Source organism: Desmodus rotundus, chromosome 8 (genome assembly GCF_022682495.2).
Source record: "Desmodus rotundus isolate HL8 chromosome 8, HLdesRot8A.1, whole genome shotgun sequence".
NCBI lineage: Eukaryota > Metazoa > Chordata > Mammalia > Chiroptera > Phyllostomidae > Desmodus > Desmodus rotundus.
Genome location: NC_071394.1, coordinates 54,072,150 through 54,094,120, shown reverse-complemented (window position 1 = coordinate 54,094,120; position 21,971 = coordinate 54,072,150). Strand labels below are relative to the sequence as shown.

At 39.4% G+C, this 21,971-nt stretch overlaps 1 protein-coding gene across 1 annotated transcript in view; it reads right to left on the bottom strand.

Moving 5' to 3' along the window:
• Positions 1-8,313: 8,313 nt before the first annotated feature.
• The window catches only part of KCNB2 (potassium voltage-gated channel subfamily B member 2), a 384,951-nt gene continuing 371,293 nt past the window's right edge, over positions 8,314-21,971 (bottom strand). Inside the window, exon 3 of the mRNA XM_045186164.2 lies at positions 8,314-10,714. Within this exon, the coding sequence (XP_045042099.2) occupies positions 8,558-10,714 (2,157 nt within the window). The 3' untranslated portion in view covers positions 8,314-8,557. The remainder of the gene's footprint in view (positions 10,715-21,971) is intronic.

Below are 21,971 nucleotides of genomic sequence, written 5' to 3'. Positions count from 1 at the left end.
TAGAAAATGAGCCTCCTCCTTTTCTTGGTCAATACGATTTTTTTAAAAAAGAGATATTCTGTATTCATTTAGAGAGAGAGGAAGGGAGGGAGTAAGAAAGGGTGAGAAACATTGATTGGCTGCTTCCCACACACACCTCAACAGGGGATGACCAGGCCCACAACCCAGGCATGTACCCTGACTTGGAATTAAACCAGTGACCTATTGCTTTGGAGGATGACGTCCAACTGATTGAGTCATGCCGACCAGGGCTGGAATACTTTTAAAAAGAAAAAATACTTCCTATTTTTTAGGTATTGTGCTAGATGGTTTAACTATATACCATCTCATTTAATTTAGAATAGTCTTTTAAAAGCATATTTATAGTGAAATGAGAAATATTAATTTCAAATGACCACCTAAAGATATTTTTATATGGAAGAACTTAAAAATATATATCAATCCAAATGCTAATTACTTCTAATTGGATGTATAGCAAAGTACAATTTTTCAATATGGCCTTCCCTTTTTTAAAAAGAGATTTTATTTATTTTTAGAGAGAGGAGAAGGGAAGGAGAGAGGGAGAGAATTATCAATGTGTGGTTGTCTCTCACACACCCCTACTGGGGACCTGGCCTGCAACCCAGGCATGTGCCCTGACTAGGAATTGAACTGGTGACTCTTTGGTTTGCAGGTCTGTGCTCAATCCACTGAGCTATACCAGCCAGGGCTCAATATGACCTTCTCTTCATTCCTAATATCTTTTGTTAAAATTTTGTTTAAATTGTTATTATAGTTTTAGGCATGAACCATATAAAAACTACCAGGGCAGTATTTGTCTTCCCCAGTTGAATGTTTGTTACCATTAAACCATTGCTAATGGCTCAGTTTGGTCCTGCCCTTGCCCTGACACCTGAAACAGTATGATCAGGCAGACCTGAGGGAAAGACAACTGGTGGATACTGCAGACAGGTGAGGAAAGAAAAATCTGGATGAGCAAGATCTGAGGTTTAATCAAAAGAATCTTTCAAAACCAGGATGGTAACACTTGAAAAGAAGGTACAAGGGAGAAGCCCAGGCCATTTCCACAAATGGTTTCCACGGTACCCCAGGGCACCATAAGTAATATTAATGAGTTATCCAATAACCATGTTCTCTAAGCACATTTGCCCACTTATCCTCCTTCTTCAAACAAAACAAAGCAAGCAAGCTGACACACAGCAATGAAATAAAGGAGAAAAGCTTTCAGACTGAAAGCAGGGTGCGAAGAAAAGACATAGTAATTACCACTTAAATGCAAGGTTATTAAAAATGCTTCAGTGTACTAATGGAACCTTATATTTGCTCAATAAACCTTTTTTACACATTCACTGTTGAATTTTTAATGGCTTAATATCATACCTCTTTAAAATTGCATAAGTTTGAAACTTGGCTATTAAATGACAAACCTAGTGTTTTATAAGTTGTAGGTTTTTTCCCCTGTCCCTTAACTTGGAACTAAATGTGAAGATGTTACCAATTCTGTAGTAATATTTGCATAGCATACATATCTGTTAATTCTGGCAATAGCATTTTGCTGGATAGGTAATTCAGGTAATATTAGTACATACTACTTTCTGTGTATGTTTTTTAAATTAAAATGCTCCTAATTTCAATTAAACATTATGATGTGGCTATTATTTGTAGGTTAAAATCATAGCCTAACCCATATGCTGCAAATAAGAATGTTAGAAGCGTCTTGGTTTAAAGACGGTAGAAATCCGACTGTAACAGAGTTTCTGGCTAGCACCCACAGATGTCTCCTGGGAGTTTGGGAACCATCTGTTTTGTTTTGTTTTGTTTTGTTTTGTTTTTCAGGGTCAATTCAGGGATATTTCAGCTTCTACTTGTAATTTTCAGTTAGAATGGAGACTGTGGGCTTTGTAGTTAATCAACCAATAGCTTTGTTTTGACAGGCACATGATTCTTTTTTAAGAATATCACTATTTTGAGTTCTCTTCTAGCTTCCCATTAGTGGTAGAAAGGTCAAAGTAGCATATATTGTGTATATAGAGTACCGAATAGGGCACTGTTAAATATTTAGCTAACCTTGTGTGGGGGGGTTTGTTTTGTTTTGTTTTGATGGAGGCAGCAGGTAGGAATATGGTGAAAGTGCCCTGTGGAGGGTAATACCAGTTTTATCAGATATTTTGGAATAAGAAAAAGAAAACCGGGAAATGATCACTTAAAAAAAAGGTCTGGGATGTACGTGTGATTTTGGCTGCTCGCAGGTATAATGGGAGGCGGGAAAGGGTAGAGAACTTTCACATTCTTGTTACCACGTCCTTTCTCCGCAGACAATTCCATTCTCTCTCAGACTGACCACTAGAGGACGCTCAACACGGATCATAAAAACGGGATGGCGGGCTCTTGAAATTGTTTCTCAATCTGTGCGTTTGCCTCCTTTCTGTTGCCAATATTGTGTGTCTGTTTTCCTGAGTCTTGATTTTAAAAGTCTATTTTTATTGGCTTGTATATCCTTTTTAGTTTGAAACGGAGCAAAATTATAGCAAAGAAACACTGCTCAGCCATGTCGTGTGGACTCAGCAATACCCACAGTAGAGGGGAGATAAACTGCATGGCTCAAATTGGCATTAAGCTAACCCCAGGCTGGTATGGCTTCTATCACAGCACATAGACTAGGATTTTAAAAAATCCAACACATCAGTTATGAGAGTATAAAATGATTATTTTCAATATCATTTTTGCTAGAACCATATTTCTTTTGGCTGAAGTGGGCAATATCTACACGGAAATGCGTTGTCACTAGATTTCAGACAGTCGCTGCAATTTTAAGCATGGGTATTTAGAAAGCTTATGTGGCGGTCATTCCAATTCTAGATTAAGGAATTAAAATATATCACTTGAGCCTGAGGAGAGGAGTGGATTACAGAAATTCTCAGACAACAAACTCAAACATATTGTCATACTATCTCGGTTCACCCTGTGGAACTGGATTTCACTTTGGGATGTAATTTCTTTAAATATGAAACCTCTGCTAGATTTAAACTGAAGGAATGAACTGTACATAAGTTAATTTCTGGAACTTGGTAGACAAACAACAAATGTTTCCTGAATGAAATATTTTATCACAGCAATCTGGAAGTATCTGTTAGATGATAAAAAATAATTTCTTCAGGACAGAAATTAAAATTGGAATTATGGTTTCAGTTGTAAATTTCATATCAATAGTAAGTGTTTGGTCTAAATTTTACACAAGCATATACAAATATATAATATAAATTTCTCTGCTTAACAATGTGTTTAATTTACTTACATATTTTTTAGTTTTTCTTCCTTTTTGGTACTCTTTTTTGCTGTTCCTAGGTTGTCTTACTATTAAAGAGATACCCCCCACACTCCTTTATTATTAAGTATATTTATAAGTTAAACCACTTTATACATTAGCAAAGAAAAGATTATGCATTAATGGCAATGGTAAATAAAGATTTATGCAATTAAGTCAGACCATTTTCAAAAGGCCAGTAGAAAAAAAGGTTACTAAAATGACTAAAGAATACCATTATATTACAATAAGCACTACCTTCGATAGTATAGAATGTTCACCAAGATTCTGCCATTGGGGCCTTTCTTCTTTCTTATTAGGGCTGGGTGTTTGAATGTTTACATTTTTAAACTTAGGTTTTGTATCCTTCCCTCCTTTCTTGGTGAGGATGGTGGCAGTGGAAAAATACCCAATATATTTTCAAATTCACATGGACCTAGTGAATAAATCCCTTGGGTCAAGCTAAATTATTTTTGGATACTGAATTTTAAACATTTTCCATGTAAAATTCAGAAGACTAAATAGAAAATAGTGGTACATTGCTAAATGTTGCCTACAGTCAATAGGAAGTAAAAAAAAACCATTAAAATGTGTTGTTTTTAACCACGTAACCATCAACACACTATTAAAAGGCAAAAGATTTATACGATCTGAAGAGAAACCAGAGTATAACACACTACTAAAATATAAAGTTTGTTAGAGATTTTCACTGGTATTGAATTTGATTCTAGTTATTAGTTATAGACTATTACTAGCTATTTGACAAGCAACATGTTGAATTCAAAAATTACTTTTCAATTTACCAGAATAAAAAAAGACAACATACAACCTCATTCAACCAGACTAACAATTTATCTCAAGTGTAAATCTAAGCTGTGATCCAAAAATAATTCCGGATCAGACTTCCATTTACATCACCCATTGTTTTCTTAGGAAAAGTTTGTTGGAAATGCATTTCACTTACTCCTGCCATGCGCTTTCCTGGTTTGATAATTGAGTGATTTTTCCATACTCAGAAGAGACATTTTTCAGTAACCGAAATGATCCTTAGGCTAGTATTAAGTTTGACAGGCAGGAAGACCCATGAGGCTGGGGTGGTACCCTAGCACCAAGCATAATGCCTTCTGTAGAGTATAGGGGTGTTCACCTAGTGTTTAGTAATATAGGGGTGCTTATCTAATATTTGCTGAATGAATGAACAGTGAAATGACAAATTTAATTATTTTTGAAATTAGACTAGAAGTAGTTCTAAAGTCTACTTATTTTTTGTTTCAGAAAATCAAGTGGCTTCCGTTAGTCCTCTGCCTAGTGCACATGTCATGTTCCATCATGAGCTATGAATTCTCTTCTTTAACAGGGATGTGTATCTTATGGCCAAAATTCTGAAGTGGCAAACATATGTGCTAAAGATGCATTTATCTTCGGTCATTATCATTTGGTCCAATTTACTGTTGCTTTAAACAAACTTTTTGACTATAAATGCACCTCTAGTTTTACTTATATAATTTCAGGTATTAATAGACAACCCCCCCCAAAAAAAAACCCCTAATGAAACATACAGTGGTATAGTGGAATGCCTAACTTGAAGCCAGATAATGTGGATGAAGCTAGGGTCTATGATTTCCCAGTGACCTGTGTGAACTTGAGCAAGATATATAACCTCTCTGGTCCTTCACCGATAAGTAATATTGTATGTATTTCAGGAGGCTGTTATGAGGATTAAGAGCAACAAGAAACTGTAAAGTACTTTACATACATAAGGCTTTTTTTCCTATTCAAATTCCAAGAGATAATAGTTGAATGTCTTTCCTCAGCCTGTGTCTACATGTGAGACTGTTCTGACGTGAAATTAATGGGAACAGACACTTAGACCATATTCTCCTTGTTACCACACCTAGTGACATCAGGATAATGGTTATTTAAATTCTTGCTTCAAAGCAGTTAGTTGTGCCAGAGTGGAGACATTTCTAGTGAAAATGTTTATAGACTTACTAGGTCAAGTCCAGGGACTTACTCAGTATGTAACTCCTGTATCTGTGATCCAACCAAAGACATTTATCTGTGCACCCATTTCTATCCTTTTAAGATTGATCTCGGAGGGAAGGGGAGAAAAGGCATACAACTGTAATTGAATAACAATAAAAATTAAAAAAAAAAAGACTGATCTCAGTCTTGGAGCCAAAACAAACTTGGGGCAATTTGCACTGGTTGTTAAAACAGCCTGAAGAAGCAATGTAACCATTCCAGAGACTGTATTATTTTGAGTTCATTCAAATGGTCTCTACTGATTGGCATTTGTCCCTGGTCACTAACATAAGTACTGACGAGTGCACTTGTCCAGCAGCAGAAACCTTCAAGCCCTCAGGCAACCAATCTATGTTCCCCCATGCAGTGTTTCTCAAACTGGGGCTATGATACATTTTCCGCGGGGTACAAAAGAGATACTAGAAGTTATGAGTATCAATTTTACTAGTTGATAAGTAATATAAAACATGATTTGTTTTATATTGAAACATATGCTATAGAGTGAAATGCAGTATTTCCATGAATTTTTAATGTAAAACATAAGATTTTAAAAGAACTCTGTGCTTGGTACATTCCCAGATTGTCTCAGGCATTCACGTTCATCCTCTGTGTCAGGTGCAGTTCGTTGACAAGGTTTAGGAAGCGCTGCCCAAGTGCATTCTGGGAGCCCTCAGTTCTCGAACTGCCTCCCTGTAAAACACCAAAGTCAAAGTGTTTTGAGAGGAGCATTTTATTTTTGTCCTAGCTGAAGACCTTTGGCTTGGAGGGGCTAAGAATTGAAGGTTAGACTTTCCATAGGATGTTCTTGACAATTTTTTAAAACTTAAAAAATATTATAGGGTAAAAAGGTTTTAGCAAGAAATGCTTCCAGAGGGGAATGCCTAGGATTCCTAACGTAGGGAAGATTTCTAATATGAAACATTCTGGAGCAGGGTTCTCAGAAGAAGGCCTAGTGGACACACGAAAGGTAGAAATTAGTGAATTGTCAGGGCAGTAAGCCAAGTCCACTTGTACAGACACATTTTTAAAATTTGTGATTCAACAATATGGAGGCATTAGAAAATAATTGCTTCAAGAGATTTGATATAAAAATGATTTGCATAACTTATTTGCTATTCCTCTAACAGCAGATATACCTGTTGACTTGAAAAACCATATATATATATATACATATATATATATATATAAAATGCAAACACTCTAGATTTAAAAAAACTGACCAACATTTAGTTTTAGACACTGAAATAAGTATGAGTAATATAAATATCAATGATTAAGGGCCATAAACTCTTAAAGGTTATGTTTTGGAACAAACATGAAAGCCATTAAGAAATTTTAAGTACAGTAAAAAAAAATGTTTAAAATCCTTTTTGGCAGTAGGGCTGCTTGGATTTCAATTAGGATCAAGATTTATTTTCTTAATTGAGATATAATGACCAGATTCTGTTAATAAAGAAATGTTATTCCTTAGGTTAGATTCTAAATATATGGGTTGTCTTTTTCTAGTGCTTTTTAAATTTTAAAAATAGAATAAAATTTAGAATATTTTCTTTCTTTAAACAAAATGTTGTGCTTTAAATTTGGCCCAGAATTTTCCTGACTGTCTCCCTGTGCACACACACACACACTACATTATGCTGAGGCAAAACTTGGGCATTCCTGAGAGACCAACGAATCATTATAATTTGAAGGTTTAAGGGAGCTTAGGAATAATTGTGTCTTAGTTTTCACTGGGGCAAAACTGAGACTAAGAGGAGGTTTTTGAGGCTTGTCCAGGATCACACTTCTGGTAGTTGTATTATCTGGAGCCTGAGCCTTGGTTTCCTGTGAAACAAAGTGGATTCAGATGACCTGGGTCCTAGCAGACTTTACCAGCAAGGTAACCACAAGCAAGTGCCTTCCTCCTCTGGAATTCACTGTTCTCAGTAGGAAGTTATGGAAGTAGTTTCCACAAGGGTAATCCTGACCTCCCTCAGAGATGTTGGAAATGTGGAGGGGTGTTTCCAGTTCCTGGAATTACTGGGGGTGCTGCTGGCATCTGTGACCCTCTGAAAGTGGAGTGTGCCCTCCCCCCATTGGGAAATCCTGGGGACCCATTACCAGGTCAGGGTGCTTTTTATGGTAACTCTTTTTCAAACCCAACTCTATGTATGGAGGGGGAGAGGGTGGAACTCTCACTTAAGTAGCTCCACTTTTAGTTTGTTAAAAGTCACTTTTTGGAATTCCCAAGTGGCATATCTATATTCTATGTTTAGATCTTTAGCTAGAAGTGGAACATATACAGTCATCTTTAGATGGCCAATAATGTATTTTTTTAAAAAAGAACCCAAAACTGATTTCCAAATGTGGGGTGCCATTAAAAAAAGTTTAGCTGTATGATTGAACTTTTTCTATGTTTTCAGGTTTTTATAAAATGCATTTTGGTAATAGGCTTTGGCATGGTATACAACTGATTGTCAAAATTTCAAGCTTAAATTCCCAAAGTTTTGATATCTGGTCATTAAATCTTTCTTGTGTTCCTGATTTATAAATAAAACCACAAAAGCAGGAACAGAAAAGAAAAATGCGCTCTGGGAATTATATCACAAGGAAATAAAAATACAGTATTCCTTTCAACAGATGTACTTAGAAGAGCTTTATAACACAAAGCAAGATATAGGAGATGGTTTAAGAAGAGGTTGCAAATTTGCAACGAGAAGTCTGTACAGCTCCTCCAGGCAGTAGCTATGAAGGAAGTACCTGTGTCTCAGAAACTTCTTTCCATAGGTTCTTGACACTTTTGCATCCCAGGCCCCAATATTCATACAGTTAGGCATTTTGCAAGCCCAGAGCACCTTGCTCCTCGTGATCATGAACGCATGCAATGACATTTCATCCTTTCATGTGAAAATTCTAAAATTCATTGTAACAGAAAAGTAGGAAGTTGAAAATCTGTCTACAATTTGAAATGAAAGGATCACAAATGTCAGACATTGCAGAATACTGGTTCCTAACAGAGCCTCTTTATTGGTCACTGTGCCTCAGTCATTTTTGTTTGTTACAAAATGCAGTCTTGACTCTTTGTTTAAACAGTGCTTAAACTAAACTGCTCATGCCATGCAAAAAATAACATTTTATGCATTTTTTTTTGGAGGGGGAGCTTCCCATGTTTTAGTTCACAGGCATTATTAACTGCATTTTTAAGAAACAAGTTTTTTTTTTTTTTAATTTTATTGCTTTTGTAACTAGTCACATGCTGGTTTCACGAGTGGGACAATAACCTGTATCTCCAGGGTTGGAATGAATTTCTGGGGCAAACAAGTGGTTTTCCATCTTGCACCCTTCTTGACTATTGTCCTTTTTAACTTCAGCCACAGCATGGTAAATGTCTTGCCTACAGTTGTGACTTGTGTCCTGGGGAGAAGAAGAACCTGCACAGGCCTCTTCTCTTAAAGGGTCTCTCCCATCACTAGGCTTATCTGCAAAGCAGTTGGGGCTGGAGTCAGCCTGCATGTCCTCCCTGGTTCCTTGGAGCTCTAAGAAGTCATTGTCTTCCCCAGTATCCACTTCTGTGAAGCTCCTCCTCTCTCTTGATGAGAAAGGAAAGAGTTTCTGCTTGGGAAACCGAGGGGCTGGCCCTCTGGAAGGTCCCTGACAATGTGCCAAGACCTCAGTGCCCAGCAAGGGTCTGTCTCCCTGTGGGGGGTTTTCTTCTAAGAGGATGGTACTGATGAGCTGTGGGGTGGTGATGGGAAAGTCAGCTGCCGTGACCGGCAGTGGCCTGGCTGTGCTGGGTGGGGTCTGTGGGGCATTGCCTCTGTTTTCCTTAAAATTCACTTTGAGTGATCTGGATTTCAGTGGGTGGCTGCCTTTCAGCGAGCTCTTAGGGCTCTCCAAGGTATTGTCAGATGGCACAGGGCCATGGAGCCCACTTTGGGAACTGCTGGCATCGAGGTTCCCAGTTATATCGACTGGGACATATTCTAGGGTGACGTCCTGGGCTGGAGGGCCTTTTTCTTTTGTGAGTGTTAGGAAAGGGGGGGCCCTGGCTCTTTGGTGCTCCTCTGTCCCTGTGAGGTCGGGTGGGAACTTCATATGCAGGTGAGAAGCAGAGGGTGGTGGCAGGGGCGATCTCTCAGTCTCGGTGAAGTCGGTGGCACAGCTGGTGAAGCTGTCAATGCTGGACGTGCTCTTCATGTCCACGATGACCTCAGTCTGAGCCACAGCCAGCTGCTCCTGTGGGCAGACCACCTCCTCCATCTCGATCTCTTCTTCATAGACAGACGGCCTCTCTGGCTGTTCCTGGCTATCCGCCTTGGGGTGAGAGTGAGGCTGTGTCTTGGTGATCTCATTGTATAGCATCTCCAGTTTCTGGGCACTCAGATGCTGTGGGCTGGAGACAGAAGTGTTGTTCAGCTGCTCATGGGAGTCTTTTTGACTAACCTCCTGGTACTTATTTTCATAAGACTTGTTGGAGCTGGTTTCTGACAGAGCCTTCCTGGCCCACTTCCACCGGCTGGGAGACAGATGATTATCATCCATGGAGTCCTTCGTTTTGGCCGATTCTCCTGCCTTCTCCACAGCCACATCGATCAATTCCATACTTCGAGCGAAGGCATCTTTTAAGTTCATAGAGACAATGCTGCCATTCCTTTTGGCCCGCTCAAGAGCCTCCCTCCTTTTAATTGCCTTCTCCTGGCGTTTCTGCTCCTTGTAAAACTCAGAAAAATTGTTCACAATAATTGGGATTGGAAGGGCAATCACCAGAACCCCAGCAATACAGCAGAGGCCGCCCACGATTTTCCCCAGTAACGTTTTTGGGTAGATGTCACCATAGCCTACAGTAGTCATGGTAATGGTGGCCCACCAAAATGATGCCGGGATACTGGTGAACTTCGTAGCGTCTTCATCCTTCTCAGCAAAAAACACCAGGCTGGAAAATATCATTATCCCCATGGCCAGAAACAATATCAACAAGCCCAACTCGTTGTAACTCCGTCTGAGGGTGAAACCCAGAGACTGCAGGCCCGTTGAGTGCCTGGCGAGTTTCAGGATCCTGAGGATCCGCATGATGCGGAAGATCTGAACGACGCGCCTCACGTTCTGGAACTGCAGGACGCTCTTGTTGGACTCTGTGAGGAAGATGGTGACGTAATATGGCAAGATGGCCAGCAAGTCAATGACATTGAGTGGGCCTTTAAAGAACTTCCACTTATTTGGTGAGGATAGGAAGCGTAAAAGGTACTCCATGGTAAACCAAGCAATGCACACTGCCTCCACGTGTGCCAGTTGGGGGTTGTCATTGGCTTGTCCAAATTCATCGGTTTCCTGAAGCTCCGGCAGGGTGTTGAGAGACAGAGCAATGGTGGAGAGTACGATGAACAAGATAGACACGATGGCCAAGATCTGGAAAAGAAAAGAAAGCGCAAGTGAGCGAATCCTCTTGGTCGCGTAGGCAGCTAGGAAACATGGATTTGCCATTCTTCAAAGGGCATGGATTGCTCAAAGATATTCCAAGAAGGTAACTTTACAACCTGAAATTCCCTTATCAACACCAATACATTCACTTTTTACCACTTAACTGCACTCAGAAGCCTAATGTAGTACATACATTTAAATCTAGAGCCTATGTAATTTGAAAAAAATTCATTTTCCCCTTCACTGCCCATTGTTCTTAGGCATATTTCTAGGAATGACCACCATTGGGAATAGTTTGGGGGTAGTAATCATCTCTCCTGCCTTAGTTATGGGTAATTTTTTTCTCTTAACTCTCTGCTTTGTGTTTTCTTAAGTGAATCATCATACATGCTATATAAACTGGAAGGGATTCATGATTTCTAGAAGTTTTATTCTACAACTAAAAACATGAATGCAGACCTAGACATGGAGAGATAATAATGACACTTGGGACAACAGTGTTTCTCTTAGAACAAATACTGTTTATGTGGTTAGCACTGATAGCAAAATTGACTCAGGAGAGCCTTCATCCTGGGATGTGTGGACTCTGGGCAGCCTCATGTAAGGAAGGAAGATTATGAGCCAACTTCATTCAGTCCAGGAAGGTTTCATGAAGAAGAGCTTAAAGACTGTCCATGGTGATTTGGGTGTGGGCAGACACTGTAGGCAGAGGAGCAGCAGTCAGAAGTCAGATGTGGAAGGAAAAAGGACGACCCAAAGATATGGAAAATGAGGGTCCAGTGACTGAGTTTTACGGTCATATATTCCCAGCTTGGAGCCTGGCTTTACTGCTTACTGTGTAACCTTGGGAAAGTTATTTAACCTCTGCATTTCAGTTTACAAATCTGTCGAATGAAGCCAACAATCATAGTTATTTTATGGTTGTTGTGAAAATTCCTCCCATTATTAGAGGCTGAAATGAATAGAACTTCGGTCTTGAAAGATGAAGGCCAAGAACAGATATGTGGGAAATCTATAAAACCATGTGAGATTCAGACACTGGATTTCCTCACTGGAACCCCATGATCCAGGTTGATAAGACAGGCATGGAGATTAAGGTTTGAAGGCAGTGGAAGGAAACACTTAATTTGCTTAGTAAAAACATTGCGTACTTAGAACACACAATTCTTACCTAGGTAGACCTCCCTTACCTAGTCAGGTCTGGCCTGATTTCATCTGACCTTTGCCAGTGACTTTGAGAGATGTCATTGATCTCAGTTATTGTTTGCACCTCTGACAGTGACTGCTTAGAGATTCAACATCTAGTACACATTTCAAAAAACAATGATTAAACATCTTGAGGCCACACAGATTAGTAAACATTACACTGTGAAAAAAGTTAGTTTATCTCTAACTGCCATCAGGACTTCTGAACTTCTCTTGTTCTTCTTTCTCCCTCTTCTATTTATCCTTCTAAATTTCTCTACTTCTGGGCCATTCTCCTTACCTTTCCCTTTTTCTCCTCTTATGCCTTGTTTAAGCTTTCATTTTTTTCTTCCAGCTCCTAACTTTCTTTTTAAATTGCTATAAAGGAAAACCATGGGATAATATATTTTAGAATGTGTTGCAGATATTAAATACAGATTTATCGTTCTTTAAGTTAAAGAACAATATTTAATTATTAGTTCTTTTATATTTTCTTTTCAAACAAAACTAAGTTAAGTACTTTTTACTTGAGTATACTTCAGAGTTTCCTTTAAAAATGCAGATCAATGAATTACAATAAAGGTTCTCTTCACCTACCCTAGGACACTGTGAAGGTTTAGGTAAACCCATAGGTAATGGACTCGGAGGTTTTACTAAGGGCAAGTTAGGAATGATCACCTCGAATCTCTCTCCTCAGAAGCCAATGGCAAGGTGACATTTATAATATTCTGTCATTAAAATACACCTTAGGAAGCACTGGTCAGATCCCATCCACTCCTTAAGCTCTTATCATAAAGGACTAGATCCTTCTGTATTTTCTAGGAGGTCACACTGTTGCTAATATACTTTTGGGTATTTTAAGTACTGGGATGACTGTCATCACCCTTGTACTGATAATCCATATTCTAGATTTTCCATATTGTCTTATTTGTTCACCTGACCATTTTGGATGCATGTTACTAATGTTTATCACTTCACAGAGCAAGGAGAAAAATAGAAATACAAATGAAACCATTCTATTACCTTTCAACCTTTTGGACAAAAAACAAAGTGGACGGTCCAAGGTGGACCTTCAGATTCCCTTGACTTGACAATCAGAGCTAGATTTAGGTCATTTTACTTTGGTAGCTAATTTTGGGAAATAATGATAACACAGTCTGTGGTCTAGTTGATGGCAACTTCACAAATATGGATGCCTTCAAAACCTGAAAATGTACTGGAGTACATTCTTGAAGAAAAAGAATTGCTAAAGCAAAAAACCAAACACTGCAGCCATTAGGGACCCCACATTCATGTTAAACAAACCATACAGTTTTAAAGTACATTACTTTCTGTCTCATGTTCACATTCAATCTGTCAAAATCCATTTGCTTCCAATGTAAAGAAATGGCTTATTTTAAATATCTTGTGAAACTTAGAGTTCTTCCATAAAGAGAACCCCTTAGACAGATTTTTCAATATATACCAAGGATGATATGTGATGTAATAAGCCAAATGCAAGTTTATTGTCTTATTGCAGTTTTTTTAACACAATAAATATAACAAATGTGAATTTTTGTTCTAGGGTGCAGGATACACCTCCAAACATGGAAATTTACTTTAGAACAGCAAACCCTTATGGAATTTAGGTATTGCTTCATTTATCATAACTATGCAGGAGTTAGGATTTTAATCCTGTTACCTCTAACAACTGGCCTCTAGAGCTGGTGGTTTCTCTTAGCTCTAGCAAATAGACTTGTGTTTGTATACAGCAAATGAAGCAGAAATTCCAAACAATTATCTGTGTGATGCTGGTCAGCCCCCTTGGTGATCTGGATTAGATCATCTCCAAGGTTCCTTTTACCTCAAACATTTGGTGATTCTGTTTATAAACTAAAGCATTTTGCTAATTCCAGTCATGTCTGCAAACCAAACCCAGGACAAGTCACACCTAGTCCTGTCACTAAGACTGAATTGCCAAAATACAATTTCATTGCTTAAGAATGCAAATGGCAAGGCTTTGAAAAATATCACACTGTGTATGTTCTAAGCAATTAGTTTCTGGGAATAGACATTATTTCTGGATAAAACTTTTTTTCTTTTTTTAATTGTCTTGATAATGTTTTAAATTCTTCGCTTAGACACAGACATTCCGATCACTTGGGGTTAGGAACAGGGCCCCCAGCATTTATATTAAGAGGTACCAAAAGTTGGTTGCATTGATTTCTGTTTGTGACAGGAAGTCAGGCAGTAGGAGACTTGCCTCAACTTACCAACTTGCTGATTTTATTTCCTTTCAAGATAATGGGTGTTTTGTGTTGGAAAGAATGCAGAACAAGGAATTAAAACACATGCTCTGCATCACTGGCCATCAGGACCAGCTAGCTCCCACTTCAAGCCTCAGTGACTGCATCCTCAAAATGAGGTGCCTCCCACTTTGCCTGCCTCCGAGGTTGTTAGGGATCAAACCAGATCCTGCACATGAGGCACCCTATTATATGGAAGGAGGGATGAGCATAAGAACAGCTGGGAATGTGTCTGGAAGAGGCTTTGGCCATAACTGGGACAAAATAAAGAACACAAACTATTTATTCCCCATTGAAATACAATCGCATACCTCTTTAATGTTCATATTTTCAACACTTTCAAACACATTCTCTCACCTAAGCAGTGGTTTCCATGACAAACTCAGACGACTGTAGCTTATTTACCTTAGTTTGGAACAATCTAGTTTGGAACAATCTAGTTTGCCAATAGTATTTAAGAGTCGGACTGAGGTAGGGGTTGGGATTAAAATGGGTGAAGGGGATCAAAGGGTACAAACTTCCATTTATAAAATAAATTAGTCCTTGGGATGTAGTGTACAACATGGTCACTACAGTTAACAATACTGTGCTATATGTTTGAAAACTGCCAAGAGAGTAGACCTTAGAAGTTCTTATTACAAGAAAAAAAAATGTAACTATGCGTGGTGATGGATGTTAACTCACTGTGGTGATTATTTCACAATATATACAAGTATGAAATCATTGTGTTGTACACCTGAAACTAATACAATGTTTTATGTCCATTATATCTCAATTAAAAAAAGATTTGGATTGAGGTTGCTTCAGGTGAACTTGACTTGCCTTGAGTCTTAAAATATGCAGAAAGTTTTCCAGCGTGGGCCCCCGGGGTGATAATCTGCTTTATATTCACTGACATTCAGCACTCCACAAAACCACATGGAAACTTCTGTGCCTTGCAATGAAGGTCAGTGCAGGTAGTTTCACATTTCTCCCCTAACCTCTCCTCCCTTCCTCCCTTCCTCCCTTCCCTCCCTCCTTCCTTCCTTCCTTCCTTCCTTCCTTCTTTCCTTCCTTCCTTCCTTCCCTCCTTCCTTCCTCATAAATACATGCTGAGAGATGAAAGTGAGTGAGTTATTAAGCAATTCCTGCTTTATCTTCTTAGTGGGATATAATACATTAAAAAAAAATCCTGATCAGCAATAAAAAAGAACATAGGGAAACAAGACAACAAGACTTTTTCGGAGAAAATCAACTTATTTAAGTTGACAGGAAGGAAAAGACCTTCAAAAAGCATCATGTGTACTTAAAAAAAAAAAAAACCCAAAAAACAAAGTACAGTGGCATTTCTGAGCCTATAAACCAAAAGCCGAACCATTTGTTGAAGGAAGAAATGAAGAGTTGGTGGGGAGCTTGGGGGGTAGAGGGATTGGGCAAAAAGGAAAAAGGACTCATGGATATGGACAACAGTGTGGTGATTGCTGGGGGCAGGGGGGTATAAGGGGACTTAGTGGTAATGGAAAAAAATACAATAAAGGTTAAATTAAAAAAAAAAGAATCTCATGATTTTCATCTACCCATCTTCTATTTCTAGCTCCTTCCCAGCAGACTTCTGGATGTAGCAAACCAGAAAGTAAATGCTTTGATTTGCACCAAAGGAAGAACCATCTTTCACTGTAGTTCTAGCATCTGGATTCCTTGAACACACAGGCTCTCCTCTAAGGCTGGTGGCCCTTGGTTCACCACTACTCCTTTCTTCTCTCAGATGTTTCCCTGGCCATCCAAGGACAAATGAGATTCCATGCTTAAGAACTCTCAGCTGAACAACAATAAAATAATTTAAAAAAAAAAAAGAACTCTCAGCTGATTTGCATAACAGTACACATGTGAAGAATGACTGTGACTGAAAGGTTCAGTTGACTTAATTATTCTGGCCCTATGGGCAACAGGAACCCAGGAGTTCAATTCTCTCCCCTCCCCATTTGTGGGCTGTTGAATAAAGGGTTTGCAAAGACTCAGTTATCCTCATACAAGTTAATTCAGCCCTAAACCTGCATAATGCCTTTCATTTGTGGGAGTGGTGGTGGTGGTGGTGGTGTGAGAATGGTGTGAGAACTTCTACATATTACCAAGTTCTTCTTTTGGTTTTTTATTCTCACATGCAAAAACAATTCTTTGAGAGGAGCGTTTCTGGTTATCTTATGACTAAAGATAGTGCTTTGATATTTTCTCAGTATATCCTGAAATAAGCTTTGTTTCACTACTCGTGATATATTTCTGTATTTGAAAGGATTCTATTTTAGGAAGCAAATCATTAGGCAGAGGCTTGTGAAGGGAACTTTAATATTCGTAGTAATTCTACAAGAAGGGATCAACAGAGGTATGGGGAGACCTTTAATCTTACACCCACTCCAATGATGAGGCAACCTCTTTTTAGTTAATTTGTTCTTACGGAAGTCTTCAGAAGCCAGAGAGCAAAGAAACAGAGACCGGGCCAGCCTGGAGGAACATGAAGTCTCTGCCTCTGACAGCCCCTAAAGGGCAGGGACCATGGCTCGCCTCTCTGTGGATTGTTTAACTCCCCTCCCAAGAAAACACAACATAAGTGCTTAGACTCTTCTCTTCAGTGCCTGGGGGGAAGGACACAAGTACAGAATGAGTAGAGTGAATACTTTCAACAGAACTTTATTCAACTTGATACCTCGACCATAAAAAATCATAGAGCACTCAAGGTATAAGAAATCTTTGAAATTCTCCATTTCTTACTTTATAGATAAAGAAATGAATCTTCAGGGAGTCTAATAAAATGCTTAGGGAGGGAGGTGGTCATAATATGGGACTTAGCCTTTCTGGGACTCAGTATTCCCATCTAGATAATGTGGACAATTAATACTATATAGCAGTATATTGAGAACTGTGATGGTTAATTTTATGTGGCAACTTGCCTAGGCTGTGACACCCAGTTGTTTGATCGAACACCAGTCTAGAAGTTGTTGTGAAGGTATGTTTTAGATGTGATTAACATTTAAATCAGTAGACTTTGAGTAAAGCAGAGTTCCCTCCTTAACACAGGTGAGCCTCATGGAATAGTTGAAGGTCTTAAGAATGAAGACAGGTTTCCCAGAGAAGAAGCAATTCCATCTCAAGACTGACACAGAAACCATCCTTGAGTTTGCAGTCTGCCTGGACTGCTCTATGGATTTTGGACTACAGATTATTACAACATCAATTCTTACCTGAACTTTCAGTCTGCCATCTTGCCCTGTGTATTTCAGACTTGCCAGCCTTTACAATTGCATGGGCCAATTCCTTAGTGTCTGTTTGTCTGTCTCTATACACATATCTATCATCTATCTATCTATCTATCTATCTATCTATCTAATTTATTTTATGTATGTGTACATGCATATATCTTATATTCTATTGATTCTGTTTCTGCAGATAACTCTAATACAAGAACAAACAAGATAAAATACATGATAGCACTTTGTAAGCTATAAATTGCTGAAAATGTTAATTATTAAATTATTTGAGAACTTCCTAACTCATACATCTATTCCTGTTGGGCTATAAGAAGAATCCAGTTCCTTATTTTGTGTAACCCCAATGCTTAGATGGTGATTATTTCAACATCCTACATTCATGTGCATGGTGTCATTAGGAGGGCCATAAGGACAGATGGTTCTCTTGGTGCAAATGAATCGAGAAGAATCCAAGTTGGACTTTTCTTAACAGCTGCCTACCTTCAAAGATGCTGCCTCTTCTACTTAGCTGAGCTGAAGTGAACTCAGGAAGGTGAGCAGAAGGAAAATAAAGATCAACACATATCACTTTCTGAAGTCACGCTTAAATGGTTAACCTATGTTAATTATATGCCATCTGGATCCATCCCCAGAGGAATGTGGGGAATTGGTAACTGACTCTGATTTTGAGACTCTTGTAAAGATTCTGTTTTAGTTCCATGTGTTTTTCAGCTAGTTTAATCTTCTATTCCTTATCAATCACTCTAGGTGGTTGAATTGGCTTGAATTTCCCCTCCAGCCAGGCTGGGACCCTTCCTACTTCCTGGGCATGTTGCCCCTCATTCCCTTTCACCCCACCAGTCACTACCTCCTCCACCATCCTGCCACTTCCCATGCAGCCCTCCTTGGGCCTCCAGATCCCTAGGTGGCCTATCCCCTCTGGATGCTTGAGGCCTTTATTTCCTGGGTTGACCAAATGCACAGAAGGTGTCACCAACAGTTCTTGTGGTTATTGGAACTCACACGGTCTCCCTTGGCAGCCTTGCCTATGCTCAGCTGCCTCTTTGCAGGACTGCCAGATTTAGGAAATAAAAATACAGATGCCCAGTTATATTTGAATCATTTTCTTTTACAGGACAAGCTTATAGTAAAAAAGTATTTGCTGTTCATAGGAAACTCACCAGGCATTCTGTACTTGATCTGGCAACCTTACCTCCACGGCATATTGACCCAGGGGACAATCCCTGATCCAGGCTGGCCCAGGCAGGTTCTCCTCCTCCAGGAAATCTGCAGTTTGATCTCAGAGACCTGGAGATTTGGAGTTGCTGGGATGGGCGCACATTAATGGCAGTGTTCCAGAAGGAGGAACGACAAGCTCGCATTATGGGGAGTCTCATTTTCTGCCTGAATAGTACTTCTCAGTACATTGTCTCTCCCTTACCCTTTACCTTAGTTGGCCAGAGTTTTGATCAGTTCTGTTCCATCCATAAAACCTTACAACCTTCTCAAATAATAATTTGATGATTTCACAGGAGATAGTTTTGTTTCTCAAACAAGATCCTAGAATTATGGAAGGCAATGATTACATCTCTTCTACAGAATTTCTTACAGTGCCTCACACAGAGCAGACACTTCATAATCTGCTTTGAATAAAAGAATAACCCAAAAGAAGGGAGAAGTCCACAGACCTGGAGAAAATGAGAATGGACCTTGAAGAATCCAAATATTTTTTAATCACCCAAGAAAAATAAGACAGGTTTTTAGTCATTTTCTGCTGCTTTAAAATGGCCCAAAGTGAGCCTAAAAGGTTTAACCACCAATAGAAATTTTTAACAGTAGAAATTCAGATTATAAATTGCCTGTTTTCTGGTAACAGACCAGTGACATAATCTTTTCACGTCCAATCCAGTAGCATAATCTTTTCGAAGGTTTAAGTTCTACACTTTTTCGTAATTCTTTTTTTTTTCATTATGCTGAGAAGATTGTTTTTTTTCTTTTTTACCTAATTTTTGAGAATCCTGCTTTTGACTGCATATCAGCTTGGGACTTCACCCTCACAGAAGGGTATATTTTCTTAATGAAAAGTGCTGTAGTCCTGACCAGGTGGCTCAGTTGGTTGGAGCACTGTCCCATACAACAAAAGGTTGTGGGTTTGATTCCCCATCAGGGCACATATGGGAGGCAACCGATTGATCTCTCTCTCTCTCTCTCTCTCTCTCTGATCAATGGACATCCTGGGGTGAGGATTTAAAGAAAGAAAGAAAAAGAAAAAGTGCTGGATTCATTCTATATCACATTTTTTTTTTTTTTTTGCTGAGTATGACTTGGAACCTGCAGTTAATCCAACCAGAGAAGGAAGTGATAGTTCCATGTATACATCTGGGTAGACTCGGGTTTGTTCAATAAAATGTGAAGCCCACCCCCAAAATTAGTAATGTAGGTTATCTATTTAAAATTACTTACATGCATGTACACCCCCCCCACACAAGAATACACACAAATACACTCATTTATCACTGTTTCATGTAGCTAGAAGTAAAGCATCCCAGAAAAATAATAAAACACATCATTAAAATATACACTTAAGAGTGTTGTATATTCCATTTAATGTTTATTTATAAGTGTAATTGTTAAAATACCTTGTCTATATAAATACACAACTTAGATTTGTTCAGACCTAGAACAAAAGAAGCTTCCCTTCTTTTTTCAGTTCTTATCAATTTTCTAGTTCTTTTTTTTCATTTTCACCAATAACTTTATTTATTTATTGAAAAATTTTTAATTGTTTTCTAGTTCTTTTTTTGATATATTTATTGATTATGCTATTACAGTTGTCCCATTTCCACCCCTTCACGCAACTCCATCCTGCCCACCCCCTCTCTCCCACATTCCCCCCCTATAGTTCATGTCCATGGGTCATACTTATAAATTCTTTGGCTTCTACATTTCCTACACTATTCTTACCCTCCCCCTGTCTATTTTCCACCTATCATTTATGCTATTTATTCTCTGTACCTTCCCCCCTCTCTCCCCCTCCCACTCCCCTATTGATAACTCTCCATGTGATCTCCATTTCTGTGGTTCTGTTTCTGTTCTAGTTGTTTGCTTAGTTTTCTTTTGTTTTGGTTTTAGGTGTGGTTGTTAATAACTGTGAGTTTGCTGTCATTCTTACTGTTCCTATTTTTGATCTTCTTTTTCTTAGATAAGTCCCTTTAACATTTCATATAATAAGGGCTTGGTGATGATGAACTCCTTTAACTTGACCTTCTCTGAGAAGCACTTTATCTGCCCTTTCATCCTAAATAATAGCTTTGCTGGATACAGTAATCTTGGATGTAGGCCCTTGTCTTTCATGACTTGGAATACTTCTTGCCAGTCCCTTCTTGCCTGTAAGGTCTCTTTTGAGAAATCAGCTGACAGTCTTATGGGAAGTCCTTTGTAGGTAACTGTCTCCTTTTCTCTTGCTGCTTCTAAGATTCTCTCCTTCTGTTTCATCTTGGGTAATGTAATTATGATGAGCCTTGGTGTGTTCCTCCTTGGGTCCAGCTTCTTTGGGACTCTCTGAGCTTCCTGGACTTCCTGGAAGTCTATTTCCTTTGCCAGACTGGGGAAGTTCTCCTTCATTATTTGTTCAAATAAGTTTTCAATTTTTTGTTCTTCCTCTTCTCCTTCTGGAACCCCTATAATTCGGATGTTGGAACGTTTCAAGATGTCCTGGAGGTTCCTAAGCCTCTCCTCATTTTTCCGAATTCTTGTTTCTTCATTCTTTTCTGGTTGGATGTTTCTTTCTTCCTTCTGGTCCACACCATTGATTTGAGTCCCAGTTTCCTTTGCATCACTATTGGTTCCCTGTACATTTTCCTTTGTTTCTCTTAGCATAGGCTTCATTTTTTCATGTAGTTTTCAAACAAATTCAACCAATTCTGTGAGCATCTTAATAACCAGTGTTTTGAACAGTGCATCCGATAGGTTGGCTATCTGTTCCTCGCTTAGTTGTATTTTTTCTGGAGCTTTGAAGTGTTCTGTCATTTGGGCCTTTTTTGTTGTTGTTGTCTTGGCGCGTCTGTTACTTTAAAGGGGCAGAGCCTTAGGTGTTCCCCGGGGCGGGGTAACGCTGGTCTCTGTGCTGTGACGCTGTACATGGGGGAGGGGCCAAGAGGGAGCAATGGCGCCTGTTCCGCTGTCCACCGGATTTCGTCACCCCCTCCGCTTCCCACAATCAAATTGGGCCCCTCTGGTGCTGGTTCCCGAGTGGGTGGGCTTGTGCACACTCTAGGCCCCTGTGGGTCTCTCCAACGACCTCTCCTGTGAGGCTGGGGGTTTCTCCTGCTGCTGCCTCAACCCCCACAGGCATTTTCAATCAGAGGTTTGAGGCTTTATTTCCCGTGCTGGAGCCCTGGGTTACTCGGTCTGCTCCGCTCTCCGCCGTTAGTCCTGGTTTATCTGTGCATGAGTGTGGGGCAGCAGGGTCTGCTAGTGGTCAGACTGCCTGCCCCTTTCATCCCACACTCCACCAGTCTGGGTCCCGCCACCGCCACGCGAGTCCTCTCTGCC